This window comes from Eublepharis macularius, chromosome 6 (genome assembly GCF_028583425.1).
Source record: "Eublepharis macularius isolate TG4126 chromosome 6, MPM_Emac_v1.0, whole genome shotgun sequence".
NCBI classification, from domain to species: Eukaryota; Metazoa; Chordata; class Lepidosauria; order Squamata; family Eublepharidae; genus Eublepharis; species Eublepharis macularius.
This window is the reverse complement of record NC_072795.1, coordinates 51,769,915-51,785,079: the sequence shown is the minus strand read 5'-3', so window position 1 is coordinate 51,785,079 and position 15,165 is coordinate 51,769,915. Positions and strand designations below refer to the sequence as shown.

General features: G+C 40.7%; 1 protein-coding gene across 1 annotated transcript in view; it reads right to left on the bottom strand.

Moving 5' to 3' along the window:
* Positions 1–15,165, bottom strand: part of PER2 (period circadian regulator 2) — a 47,317-nt gene that overhangs the window by 30,184 nt on the left and 1,968 nt on the right. Inside the window, exons 2-8 of the mRNA XM_054982972.1 lie at positions 14,941–15,059; positions 7,566–7,908; positions 4,611–4,765; positions 3,487–3,608; positions 2,339–2,540; positions 1,281–1,332; positions 467–609 (exon numbers count right to left, since the gene is read on the bottom strand). Coding sequence (XP_054838947.1) covers positions 467–609; positions 1,281–1,332; positions 2,339–2,540; positions 3,487–3,608; positions 4,611–4,765; positions 7,566–7,783 — 892 coding nt within the window. The 5' untranslated portion in view covers positions 7,784–7,908; positions 14,941–15,059. The remainder of the gene's footprint in view (positions 1–466; positions 610–1,280; positions 1,333–2,338; positions 2,541–3,486; positions 3,609–4,610; positions 4,766–7,565; positions 7,909–14,940; positions 15,060–15,165) is intronic.

Sequence of the window (15,165 nt, the reverse complement as noted above, 5' to 3'; positions counted from 1 at the left end):
GCAGTTTTAGTAGAAACAGAATATGTATTTAGAGTTTGATACATTCATAAATCAGAGATATTATTCCACCACAGTGATCAGTTCTTATGATAGCAGTCATCAGCTATGCAGCTGCTACTCTAGAAATGTAGTAACTATATGGATCTATAATCTGAAACAGTAAGGATTAGGTAGCTGGCCAAAATTAAAACAAACTACTTACTGTTACCAATCCGTAACATTAAAATCTCACTGAAAACATTTAAGCATGAAATTAATAGATCTCATTTCAAGTAAGTATGGTTAACACTGAACTGGAGGTTTCATTGGAAGAATTCTTTGACAGATTGGTCTTCAGATGAGAGATTTTATGGAAAAACTAAAGTTTTACCTATCATAAGTAACTTTCTCAACAGATATTGTCAGTTGAGATATTGTATAATATCAAGTCTTTTTCTTTATCCCAAAATAATTGCCACGTTGGTACCTTCATAGCCAGAGTGCACCTTTTCTGCAAGCAACACACAACAAAGCTGATCTTCTGTATTCTTTGCATCTTGCACTTTGATAAGATACGGAGTCATGCGAAATGGGTGGTAGCAGATCTCGCTTTCATGTTTTTTCCCTGCACTAGTAATTAAAAGGCAAAACAGCTTAGTTTCTAAATTTTGCATAACCTCTAAGTACAAACAGCTCTTTAGAAGAAGCTGAAGTGACACACAGCAAGTTAAACAGCTGCAGGTAGTTTTCTGTGCACACATAGGGAATTTTCAGTTCCCCTTCCTATGGCTAAGTTGAACGGCTCCTGAAAAGTCATCAGTCACGATTAGGAGACTGCAGAACAGTAGTCCATGAAACCAATGCAGGTGCCCACAGAAAGGGAGGGGACACAGCTCAATGGTAGAGCACATGCTTTTTACGAAGATGTACCTAGGTTCCTTGAGTGGCATGCCCAGTTGAAGGCGATCAGATAGGACGTTCTGGGTAAGATACTGGACAGCCACTGCCAGTATCTAGCAGTATCTAGTTAGATGACCCAGTGGTCTGTCTCTGTATAAAGCATGCTTCTCATTTCTTAAGAACATGCACTTGGGCCTCTTTGGAATATAACAATGATTACTTATGAAGTCAGTCAACAGTACTTTCTAGAGTCAGCTGTTAAATGATAGAGTTAGATTCAGCCTCTAGATAATATTCTTGAACTCATTTGTGCCAGTTTAATCAAGACATCAATTGATGAACATACTCATTCAAACAAATTGGCTCCACCCCTTCCAACTGGCAATTAAAATTTCCCTTACCTGATTCGGCAGAAGAAAGATTTCTCCTCCATGCACTCTTGGGTGGCAGACTCTGTAAGAAAATTAAAAGTACTTTATAAAAATATTCTGCAGCATGATTTAAAAACGTGTACTTTATTCAAAAGTCAACCTCTCTAATTAGTCAACATGAAAAATACCACGCAACTCCTACAAACAGGAAGCAGAAGATGCTAGTAGTACTGAAAGTTATTTGTGGTCAAGTATCTTTCCCTGCCTTCTCTTTTCCTAGCAGCTCCCCAAAAGCCAACACTGGGGATCAGTGTTGGCTTTTGGGGAGAATGGAGGGGGACCACATGAGGAGGGGATATCAGGTGCAATTACTCTCTCTGCTGCACCATGGAAACCTTGCTCCGTAATACCTTCTCTACCAGCAGAAGAAAGATGGGGGCAATTCTGCCCATTTTGCTCTCTTTACTGCAGCCCCTGTGCCTCTGGTGTTTTGTCCATGATGCTCTTCTGACACTCAGCTATAGCTTAAATCCTATGCCTTTGTTCAGAACACTTCTCTCCAGGTGTTGCAGAGGCAACCTTCCATTACAGAGCCTTGAGCTTGCCAAAAAATAGTGGAATTGTACCTAGTGTGAGAGGAAACAAGTTCCACAGTGGGAGACTGCCCCTGCAATGCCTGTACAGAAGAGTGCTCGTGGAGCAGAATTACAGAATCCAAGCCATTGTTATTTCAGGGGTCTTAGTGCGTTGCTGGATCAAAGGGTTAAGACCTGCCACTAAAAGCATGTTGTACTCATGGTTCCAGCCCAACATAAACATTTCAACATTTAGGAAGAAAGTGCATCAGGACAAGAGAAATTTACCAAAGAGGAATGAGAAGCTGAGGCAGCTGTGGGGTGAGGGGAGGGAAGAACGTACACAATCCTGTGCTTTCTAGTTGTATCTCATCGCTGAAGTTCCCATAGCCACAGGTAATGATTAAAAAATGCAAGAAAACCATTAATGCACATGTGGTTCTCTTAAAAAAAATATGTAAATGGCATCTTTATATATTTGGCCTAAATTATTTTTACATTGTTTGAACTTACCAACTCCATTACAAATACTCCAGGATGGCAATCTGTAGGGAGTAGTAGAACTGTAGAACACACTGACATCCTGAGGTGCCAGAAATTCCACAAATTTGGTATCTTTAAAGAAGTCTTTCTTACAGTGAAGAATGGAGGCAGCCTGATCAGAGATGTACAGGATTTTTCCAGTAGCCAAAGAAACAGCAACAGCAAACATATCCTAGCAAACAAGATAAGTACCAATACATAATTTAAAAAAAATTAGTCTGGTCCAAAAATATACCCTAAAAATACCTTATTGGGATTTTGAGGTATATTTGGGAACACTGAATAATTCTTGGATGTACTGATATTGCCATTCCTGAATAACCCTCCAAATAGTCAGGTGTATTTGGGGATCTCAGTGCTGGTGTTTTAAAAATGTGCAGGTTTCCTAGACAATGGGCGGGAGGGGGCAGCTCTGCCAGGTCTGGCGGGCTGCCTTAGTATTGGCTTGTCAATTTGGGTGCTGGGATTCTCTGGTTTGATGTTGTTTCTGTTGGGCTTGGTGCATTCACCTGGTTTCTGCGAGTGACACTGGTTCTGCTGAGCTTGCAACAGTGTCCCTGGATTCAATTAGGATTCTCTGGTTTGGCATAGGTTCTGCTGGGATTCTCTAGTTTGATGTTGGTTCCGTTGGGCTTTGTTGGTGGTTCTTGAATTGAGAGGCTTTTGTTTACATTTGTGTGTTTGGCTAAGGCTCTTAGGCTTTTATCTTTACCTTGGAGAATGCATTGGATTTTTTGTTCAGGGGTCCCCTCATTCAGGCGCCTACAGAATTGCACCCCCTCACCCAATCAACTAAACACTTGGAGGGGTTTTAGTGGACATGCAGCAATAGCTCCACTGCAATTTTGGTGTAATTTGCTTAACCGCCCCCCCCCTCCAAATTCCCTCTTGAGGAAAAATGGAGCTGAATAATTTTGAATAATTTCAAATTTCCTGGGAAACATCTGAATACTAAATTGGCATTTTGGACCCAAATATCGGAATACTGATACTGATGGCTTTCCTAGTATCTAAAAGTGCACATTCATAATGGATATTCCCACTAATAGGTTCATAAATAACACTGCAATTTCACACACACATCTAAACTGTTAAAACTATCATGTGAGGCTACTCACTGCATTCTTCATGATGTATTCTGTAGTAATGTTATCAACCTCTTCCACAGAATAGGATAATATATCAAGACTACAAGGATAGGTCTCATTCATCATCATCATCTGGTAATATTCTTCATTGGCTATGTGAGGGAAGTAAATTATTTTTAAAATGGTACCATTTACACTCATGTTCAGTTAAGAAGTGGAGTTCTGATTACAGTAGAAAAACAACTCAGATTTAATTAAGACAACACAGTTTTCCTCAACAAACTGGTTTTGTTTTCTCTACTTCAAAAGGTTTGAAGTCCTCGGCAAGCAGATATTAAAGGACAAACAGGGAACTTCAAAGTGATTCTAATGCTTAATGATGAGTGGCTCCCACCCACCTAACTCTCCTTTCTGGGATATTCATAAGCACATTCCCACTGGAAAAGGAGTACACATGCAGTGAATACAATAAACAGTCAGGTGATGACAAAAGAAGTGTTAATATGCCATGTTTGAAGACTGCCTGGGAATAAGGCTTTTCCTAGAAGCCCAAAGAGCAAAGGCATTGTGGTAGAACTCTACCACATCATAGCGTGACGTCCTACACTCATGGCAAATTGACATGTTTAAATGTTACATGCACCACTATCACTCTAACAAAGCAGCAGGGGCTCTAAAACACTGCCCTTTTGACATCCATTTAAAAATTTTAAATAAGGCTTCTTTCAGTGAGACCTCCCTGAAGTATATGAATGCTAACATCAGGAAGAATTCCTAGTCTTTTAAAAAGGTACTGAGAAGGGACAAACTACCACCTCCCTCCTATGTATGCTTAAAGACACCTTCAAAGTTCTTGATACTTGCATTACTAGCTTACCTAGGTGTGTGCTGAACAGTTAGCACCTTTTATACACACACACGTACATGTAAATTTGAAGAGTCATTGTGCAGTGCCTTTAACTGTTAAAATGTATGTGCACATTGAATAATAAAAAAATATTAAGCAATTGTGTTTCAGTTCAAGTTTTTACAAAATTGCTAGGAGTCACATCAGGATAGTAACAAACCTCTTCATTATTAAAAATCTTTTTTCTTTAGCTCGATAGTGCAGTTCAATTTTCTCCAGTACTAATGGAAATATAATATGTGTTTACCTTTAACTTGCTTAATACTTCTAAGTGCATACTTCAGAGTTGCCAGGATACTAGATTTGCCTTTGATCCTTTTATCCGGAGGAAGATGGCCTTTCAGCTCTTGCAATGTTTTTATCAGTTCTTTCTGGGTTTGGGATTTAGAAGACGATTCATTGCTAGATAACATAAAATAAATACAACTGTTTTAAAATTCTTTACTAAGCAAAGCACAAATTTGTAATGCATACTCAACTAACAGTGCAAGGATAAGTTTAACACAAATACTTTAAGTATGCTGTTCAAGATATGAAAGATTTACCATTTTTGTATTACACAGTAGAGATGGGCATGAAGCACAAAAAAACTGAACCATGAAGTTCGTGGTTTGTGGGTTTTCACGAACCAGGAACCACGAACTGGGGCACATTCACGAACCAGTTCGTGGGGTTTAAATGCCCTTTTCCAGTCACGTAGCAGCAGCAGGGAAAGGAGCATTTGACCATTTAAAGGGCCCTTTCCAGCCTTGCATGTCACTCCATCTCACATCTCAGATGGCCACTTAGCCAAACCAACCCAACTTCCATCTTCTGCAAGACAGAACTTGAAACACTGGAGCAAAGTGCTTGCCATGCTCATCCCTGCCAGGCAATCTGGAAGAATACTGGAAATGGCTGAAACATACAAAAGGATCCCTACCTCTATTCCATCTCCCCCTTCCCCCAATCAACCAGGGAAATCAAAGAGGGGCAGGAATCCCCCCCACCTGCCAGCTAATAGTTTAAAGGGATCTGCCACTTGCAAGTGGCAGGGCCCTTTAAACGGCCCAAACCACAGCCCCACCCCAAGCCCCACACTTACCTTGCTCAGCTGCCCTGCGGGCCCGCAGCATCCTCCCCCTCCTCCCGTGAGGGGCGGGAAGGCCATTTTTGGCCTTTTCTGCTGCTGCGCGGGCCCAGGGCAACTATTTGAGGGGCAGGAAGGCCATTTTCAGCCTCCTCCACCGCCCTGCAGGCTGGGGTTTGGGCCATTTAAAGGGCCCTGCCGTCCCTTTAAACTATCAGATGGCAGGCAGCGTGGGGGGATCCCCCCTGCTGCCTGCCAGCTGATAGTTTAAAGGGACCTGCCGCTTGCAAGTGGCAGGAAAAGTTTATACGGCCATTTCCCTGGGTAAATTACGTCCTAAACGAACCAGTTCGTGGAAGTTCATGGAAACGAGCTTCTACGAGCCACTGGTTTGCGAACCACGAACTGGCCTGGTTCGTGCATTTTTTTGGGTCATAATTTGATTCGTGCCCATCTCTATTACACGGGCCATCTCAAGATTATGGTTTGTCAGTTCTTCATTTACACTGCAACTATTACTTCATGGATGATGTTCTGAATGTGCCATCCTTAGGCATCCAGCAGTGCAATCCTATGAAGAGTTGTTCTAGCCTAAGCCCACTGAAATTAATATGCAACTTGTTGTAGCTTAATTAACTCTTTAAGTCCAGTATATATATCGGAACTGTGAGTGAAACACCACAATTAGTATTGCTAGAACAAGCCAGCTAAAGTTAAATTGACCTATGTAATTTAGCTGGATGTCAGAACCCTAAGAAATCAAACAGCACCAATAACACTGGTGACAGCATCTCAGAAAAAAATGAACAGTTTGCATTTTAAAAATAAGGCTATGGTAAGCGGGTAGTGATAATTTCAGGTCTGACAGCCATGAAAATATGATGTAGTGAATGGCAAAACTCAAAGGCCCTGTGTTTCTGATCTCTTAATGGACAATTAAGGGATCATGGACTCCCAGTTTTTAGGCACGGCTGCTTTTGGTACAAATTCCCTACCAGAAGTCTTAATTGGGGGCTGACATACATTGGCACTAAACACAACTACACTTCATCCTAACTAAACAGATTTCTCAAGATCTGAAACCTGGTTGAGACAGCCTTCTGGAAGAAGGTTTCAGGTGGGTAGCTGTGTTGGTCTGTGGTAAAACAGCAAGATTCAAGTCCAGTAGCACCTTAAAGACCAATGAGATTATCCAGGGTGTAAGCTTTCAAGGGTCAAGGCCCCTTCATCCAATTCTCAAAAGCTTATACTCTAGAAATCTCATTGGTCTTTAAGGTGTTACTGGACTTGAATCTTGCTCTTCTTGAAAGAGGGTCTAGCAGACTGGAGCATGAAATTCCTCAACCCAGTTATGAGATCAATAATAATGTGTACCAAACCCAAAATAGAGAAATTCGTTATCTGGATATTCCTATCTTCAACTGAATTGCCTCAAACCAACCAGGCTTTTAAAAGAAAAGCTTCAGCATACTAAAATTGTCTCAATAAATATGACATTTTAAAGATCTGTTTTGATCGAGAAAAAATTCAGTGTCCCACTATGCTAGATAATACTAATCCTCAATCTGAGCATTTATAGCAAATAATAACAAAAACACTGGTCCTAAGAAATAAATCAAGCATCTGGGAGAAAATGAAACAAGTTTATAAATACTTCTAAACTATTTGTCTTGCTATGCGATATGAAGACTGAAGTTTTGTTTTCCACTGCAGTCACCTTAATTTATTCTTTGTTTAATCCAATGTTTAAGGGTTTTGACTACGACAATAATACCTTCTAGCAGCTGGCCTAGCTTACCACATGTTCTCTGGCTAGGGAAATAAAAGTATAGGTAATGAGGAACTAATCTTTGTACGATTTTAAAAGATGTTCTGCCACCACAGAACCAACTATATTGGTAACATGATATACACTTAGTTAAATGTATTTATTTATTTACAATATTTATACTCCACCTTATCTCCACAAACTAACAATGAAATCTGGTTATTCAAATGACAGGCATCAAAGCAGGACAAACATGCCTCACACAACAGATGACTCTGTAGTTCCGCTGGTAAAAGATATACAATATCCTAGTATGTATGTCTCAAGGATCAGAGCCATGGTTTCACATTGGAATTATGTAGTACCTTTTACAGCTGTCTAAAGATTCCACAATCATAGCCGTTTCTTTCCCATTTTCATCAACTTCATCACTATGAGATTTGTGCCCACAGGAATGATTTTCATTGGTATCATTTTCATTTGATCCACCGCTCATCTCAAAATCTTCTTGAAGAGCATCCAGATCTTGCTCATTCTTCATTTGAACATCCATGTTTTCTGCAGGTATTTTATTGTTTGCCATTTCCAAATAACTACTTGTTTTGGCCAACAGCTTAAAAGCCGAAGAGGACTGCGAAATAATGCTTTGCTTTCATAGATTTCAATCTGCAGCCCAGACTTCAGCTTCTCAGTGAAGCAACAGAGTTCCTGTATTTAGCATAATTGGGATTATAGCTTCAGTATTTTTCAAGCCATATTTCTACATTATTTCAAGCTCAAAAATTGCAAGTGATAATTCACAAACCTAGAACAAGGGGCAGGGGAATAGTTTGATCAAAACAGTTATTTTTTAATGTCGGTTCTTGTTCTTTGAGAAGAGGAGCTTCTTTAAAAAGCAGTCACAACACTTTGAACTAAACATGATTTTTAAGGCACTAATCATGTTGAAACGAAGTGCCATGAGCTAGTTCAATAGCCTTCATTCAGAGTGTTGGTTGCAGGAGCAAGACCACTGTTTTATAATTTAAATGCAATCAGAAGTCATGAGTGAGAGATGCTGCTACAGACATGAAAGCCTGGAAAAAAAATAAAATAATTAGGAAAAAACAGTTTTCTTCCAATAAACTTTTTTTTCAATTTCTACTGGTAGAAAAATTTGGAAATTTGGACAAACACTAAAAAAAAAAGTCCCATAAAATATTTTCTGTTTTGGGATTAGTGAAATGCTTTTTAAGACAAGGTTTTACTCAATGTGCAACATGAACATTTATTAAGACATTTATAGCATTAGATAATAATTCCTATGTATAATGTAGTCATACACTATACCATATTTTAAAGGATGTTTATCATCTGTATAGCACAAATCGGAGTCAGATCTCTGCCCCCAAAGATGCCTGTAGGACATCCATATGAGTGTGAGTAGATGGTGGCTTGCAGTCAGAGTGAAAAAAGACAGTTACAATTGCAAGTGTCTCTCACATACCCTTGTGCTTAGCTGGCACGTTTGGTAAAAAGTACTCTAGAATAACTAAAAACTTATATCTTGGACTGATTACTTAAAATAATTTAAAATAAAAAAACTTTTTTTTAAAAAAATGAGATCAGTAGGAAAACATGGTGAGTACCTAGGGTTGCCAGCTCCTGGTTGGGAAATTCCTGGAGATTTGGGGAGTGGACCCTGGGGAGGGTGGGGTTTGGAACAGGAGGGACCACAGCTGGGTATAATGCCATAGAGTCCATCTTCCAAGGCAGCCATTTTCTCCAGGGGAACTGATCTCTGTCACCTGAAGATCAATTGTAATCACAGGAGATCTGAAGCCAACATTTGGAAGCTGGCAACCCTATGAGTATCTTGAAGGATCTGTTGATGAAGAGAGTTCATCCAAGCCAGCTGCTTATGGGCTGTAGAGCCAAGCAGAGCATGGCATGGGAGTGGGGAGAGAAAATAGTGTTCTAGAAAGTTACCAAACTACCTAGAACAAGAAAAACGTAGCAGCCTATATTGTACGAAAACAGGCAAGCGTGTCAGGTTATGCAGAATTCAGCCTGATATGTTAAAATGCATCAGAAGACAGGGTATGGGCAATACAAAGATGTCCCAAGTTCTGCCCAAGGAAAGGACAAATAATATTAAATTAACAGAGACCAATCCTCTCAAAATCTTTATGCCAATTTTGATACAATTGTTTACACAGGGAAGACAGTATTATGCTCTGTCCCAATGCCTAATTTGTAAGCCCCATAAGAACTGATCACTTATACTGAACATAAACTAGTCTCTCTCTACATGAGACATTTTATATGGGGACGCTCAAGTATAGGGAGACGCAAGGTTAAATGGTAAGCATAGTTTAAAAAGACAGAGTGAGAAATTGCTCCTCAGAGGGTTTGTTAATTTCATCTTTGCCTCCCCCAAGGGGAGGTGACAGAGCCTATGGGGAGGCAAAGATGAAATTAAACCCTCTGAGGAGCAACCTCTGTCTGCTCTGATTTTTTAAACTACCCTCTTGGTAGAGACAGAGCTTTTGGCGCTGTCTTTTTAAACTACGCTTCCTGACTAACATTGCGTCTCCCTACACTTGAATGTCCCTGTGTAAGATGTCTTGTGTAAAGAGACTCCTAGATAATTTATATTTTTATCAGTCCCAAGCACTTTTATGTCGCAGCATAAAAATGGACTCTGGAAGAGTTATTGTAGGCATGTCCACAGAACAGTTGGGCAGAAGCCAAGTTTGTAACACCAATTTATATGATATTATTACAAATTTATATAAGGGATAGTTCTTCTTTAAAAAATTAATAAATCCAATGCCCACTTTATAGGCAGCTTTGCAACTGATTATGGGGAGGAAGTCTTGGTAAGAGAGAAAACTGACCAGCTATACTAATTTGATATAGATTTAAAGCTTATTAAAGGTAAGGACATCAAATTTATATACTAAATCTAATGAGGAAGTACTGATCCCTCCCACCCCATCAGCAACTGAAAGAAGCCAGAATTCCAGCTTCTTCACATATTACTTGGTTTTGGTGCAAAAAGTCTGCTTCATATTCAAGCCATCTTGTAGGAAAGTGTTGCTTTATATTGTGTATCAACACGAGCACAGGGGAAGTCAGAAATGAATCAGAAGAAAACCCAAACTTTTATTAATATTTAACTGACAAGTAATCTTTCTTGACAGACATGCTTGAGATAAACGGTTTGTAAACTCAGCAAAACTGGCAGCTATTCACTAATTCTGAATTGAAAATTAAATTACTTCTGTTTACAACAAATACTTTGAGTCTTTTAGCCCCCAACATAGCCAGAAATATTTCATGTAATGTATACTTTGTTAATAGACCACGAGCAGATTAAGATAGATTAGTGCTGCACCAAATTCTTCTTTAGGTTTGAATTTAGGTGTAAAGAGGGGGGGCGGGGTTTGCAGGAGGCACAGGGCTGAAGTGTTCTTGACCAGTTCCTCGTTTTTGGTTGCAATTTGCAGCCTCAACCAGCTATTGCATTTGCAACATTTTAAAAAAGAAACAAGAACCCACTCTTCTACTAGAGATAGTGAGATTAACACATAGCCAGATGTGGTTATCGTGGGACATCACTGGGTCGTAAGTAAAGGCTTGCTTTGCAGTATGGTGCTGTCGGTGCCAGGGTTGCCATTTCCATCTCTTTCTGTGCATTTTTATGCACAATGCAAGGAAAGGCCGGCAATATCCATGTGGGTGTGCACATGTGAGTTTGAAGAAGGGAGGGTCTCCTTCAGCCCCTGAACCCCTGGCTTCCACAAAAGCTCATGATATGTAGATTAGGGTGAAAACTGGAAAGAAAAAGGGACAACCATACTGAAGTGGTCCCAGCATGTGGAGCTGGTTCATGCCCATTCAGTGGCCTGCTGCTGCTGCTGCCCTTCGCTTAGGTGCCATGGTGCCAGTGCCATCACTGTGACTTAAGAAGTCTTCGAAAGATAATGGGAGCACAAGGAGGAATTTCATCTTGCCCAGAAAGCCTTCTGGCTTTGGGGGCTTTTCTGATTAAAACGGTTAACCCAGCATTAAATGATGCAGAGGTAGCAGGTGTGTGCATTGCACACACACACCCAAGTCTTTCCAGATTAGCATTTCTAGTAGGAGGACTCATCTGGTCAGATTTTTTAAATTTTTTTGCACACCAACAGGACTCTCTCATCCAGTTCTGCCTGTCACTTCATCTTCATTCAATTCTGAGTTAACAGTTTTAGTCAGAAAGAGAGACTGACAGCCAGTAACCTGTCCAGTCTCCGGCATTTACTACTAAAAACAGGGGGGGGGGGAGAGGGCCATGCTCCCTCTACTTCCTTTCCCATGAAGGAAAAACCCACATTTAGCCTTCCCTTTCTGTTCACTTTTATGCACAGTGCAAGGACAGGCCGGTGGCCATTGGGTTTAAATAAGGAGTCTCAGGCTGCTGTGAAGCAGATTAGGGTGATGAGGATTCACCTGCCGTAGAATCGAAATGACAGGGAAACATGGCACAACAGCAGGACTCAAAGGTAATAATGGCTTTGTCATTAAAGTAGGATTTAAAAAGAAAATTCTCTGTGCTGTGCCAGCTGGCAATGAAGAGACCCTCCTGTGCTACTTTGCCAGTAAGTTTCCCGCCACTGAGTGTGTCCGTCAACACTTGCCTTCTTTGGGGGTCCATTGTTGTGTGAGTTTTCATGGGCTTGAGGAGAAACCCATTAGATCGATGGGTTTTTAGACAATGTGGTTTTTGGTTAAACACAAATAGAGCCTCATTTCTCCCAACTCTCCCGCACAAAAGAAGAGTGTATGAATGTGTGTACAGCAGCCCTGCGGAACACTCACTTTGATACACTGCTTCCCCAAGCATTCTTACGAGTTCATAAATATGGAACCCTGCTGCATGCTCTCAAACTTGGTGGGTTGATGATTTAGAGAGAGGACTGTTCTGCATGATTCTGCTGCCACTGCATGCAAAAACAGCCGTCCCAAAGCCTCATTTCTCCACACACACCCCTTGAAAGCAACAATGTGTATTTGCACGTGTGGCCAATACAAGTGCAATGGGCCAAAACTTATGAAAACAAAAAAGCAAATGGATCAGCATCAGCCCAGCTGGAACAAAGCAGTAACAGAAAGAAATTATTCGGAAACTGAACTTTTCTCAGTGCACAATGCTAGTACGCATTCCTAATGTAATATATCATGCCTTATTTTAGGACAAAGAAAATGCTAGCTCTGACTTAATATACTGTAGTTTCATGACTCAAAGGGAAAACATGCAGCATGTGCACGTAACCCTCATGAACTAGTTGGTTTAGCCCAACAGGGAGGAATCAGTTCCCATTAAATTTAGTTATTTGGATGACCTAAAAGACATTTTATTGTTATTTTGATACTGATGCTTACCACAGAACCGTGCAATAGAATTGTTATTCTCATGAATAAACATAAGCAAGCAAACACATTGACATAGTTTATACGGTTTGATCATCATGTCTAATCTGCAGACCTTTGTGGTTTCTTCCCTCTATGAGATATTTTGCCATCTTCTGGGCATGGAGAAGGGGTCATTGGGGCAGTCAGGGGGGAGGGAGTTGTGTCCTGCATTGTACAGGAGGTTGGACTAGATGATCCTAGAGGTCCCTTCCAGCCCTATGAGTCTATGTTCCAATTGCCTCCTCTGCCTTCTGTTTTGTAGCAACTATTGTTTGACAGTCTCTCCAAATAACTAAACTATGGTGTGCTCAAGACCACAAAATCAGAAACCACAATCAGATTGCTGTTTCCAATTCTTGCTTGGATGGCAAGCACAAACTATAGTTTGTCAATGCAAAAGTTGCCTTGAAACAGGAAATCAGAGAGGAAATTGGAGCATGGAAGGGTAAGGAGGATGTGTGTAAGAGTCTGAGGCTTGTTTGTGTCATATCAAACTATGGTTTGATGTTGTATGAGAACTGAATATACTGGCTAATTTTACGTCTCTCATTTTATAAGATAAACACCATCAACAGTATTGCTTGGATCTGAACTAACACAATATATATGAATTTCTACTTCCATAGAGATGGGCAGTCAGGATGAATCCAGAGAACAGAAAAGCAAACAAGGTGAAAGTGATTTTCCTACGTAAAAACACCTACCCACTCAAATTCTCTTTCCCTCTGCCTTTAGGAAGAATGGGAGAGAAGGACAAAAGAGGAAAGAAGCACCTCTTCTTTACCTTTTGGACTCCTTTTCTCTCCCCAACCAAGAAAATGGGGAAGGGGAGTGGATACTAGAATGTATACAGTAGCAACTTCACAGGGACCCCCTTACTAGAGAAAAAAAAAGTCCAAAGATGCCACAAAAAGTTTTTAAAAAAGGAAATGCTTTCACCCCACCCCACAAAGCTTCTAGTATTTCCAACTGATGGTGTTCTTGAACTATTCATTCTTGGTCTCCCAGGCTACGAAAAACAATGACAGAAGCAATAAGAATATCGCACATTGCAAACCCCTTGCTTCCTCCCTCCACAAGGCACAGGAAACTCATATGTCCTTCACCACATACATTTTGAGGCACGTAATAAACACGTGAACAGGCAAAAAGTATGAGGGCTACAGGATACCGTAAAAGAAGGCAAGGGAGCCGCACAGCTATGAAATGAAAGGCAAGAAGCCCATACTGAGGATGGGCTCTTGTACACTGTTTTAAATAACTGCTAATTGGACAGAAAGTTAACCTCAGGTACCCATGAGAAGGCACTATCATAGTAGCATAACTAGGGTTACCACTCTCTAGGTGTCTCTTGGAGTTTTCCCAAATTTACATCTGATCTCTAGATTACAGAGATAGTTCCCCTGGAGAAAATGGCAGCCTTGAAGGATGGACTCTACAGCATCCCATCCCCACTGAGCTCCCTCTGCCCCCCAAACTCCAAGAATTTCCCAAGCCAGAATTGATCTATCCTAAGCATAACAATGTTTAGCACTGGCACATTTAATCCTGATAGGACTATCCAGATTGGAAAAGCCTCCCCCCACAATGTAATTGCGCACGGACTACCGTCATATGTTTTGTAATACTGGGAGCCACACATAGCATGATGTGTTAAATGTATTGTCGAAGGCTTTCACGGCCGGAGAACGATGGCTGTTGTGGGTTTTCCGGGCTGTATTGCCGTGGTCTTGGCATTGTAGTTCCTGACGTTTCGCCAGCAGCTGTGGCTGGTATCTTCAGAGGTGTAGCACCAAAAGAAGTCTTTTGGTGCTTCACCTCTGAAGATGCCAGCCACAGCTGCTGGCGAAACGTCAGGAACTACAATGCCAAGACCATGGCAATACAGCCCGGAAAACCCACAACAGCCATGATGTGTTAACTCTTCTTTCAATGAGCTTAGCTACAAGACTGCCCCTTCATAGTTATTGAACTTCATGGCCAAATGGGAATTTGAACCCATCCTTGTCTGAGTGGGGGAAGCTATGTAGTTATTCCCAAAGTAAAAGCAGCTAGTGGGGGAAACAACGTTGTTGTTTTTTTACCCACACTGAAAAGCTATCCACACACAAACCCCTGCAGTCTGGAGTCCACTAGTCAACTTTTGGTAAGACGCTATTTGTAAAACACCGTAAAATTTCAAACTTGTGATGCAGGATAAAGTATTCCTCAGAGATGGTGGGCAGAAAGTACAGAAGTGCCTACAAAACATACCAATATATCAAATTATTGAACTTCTGAAAATAGCCGTTTATTCTTTACCTGACTTTCCTCTTCACTCAATATGCTTAGTCCACATGCCATGTTGTACTATAACAGATCATTGCCTTGCAGCACATTGCTCCTTTTGTTGAAGCCAATGAAAGTTCCTGTTTTTTCCCCTGAAAGCAACAAGAGTCTAGCTAGTAATACTCAAAAAAATTCCAGGCCACAAGTTATATAAATGACTATGTCACAGGCACATAAGGAATACCATAATGGCGAAGG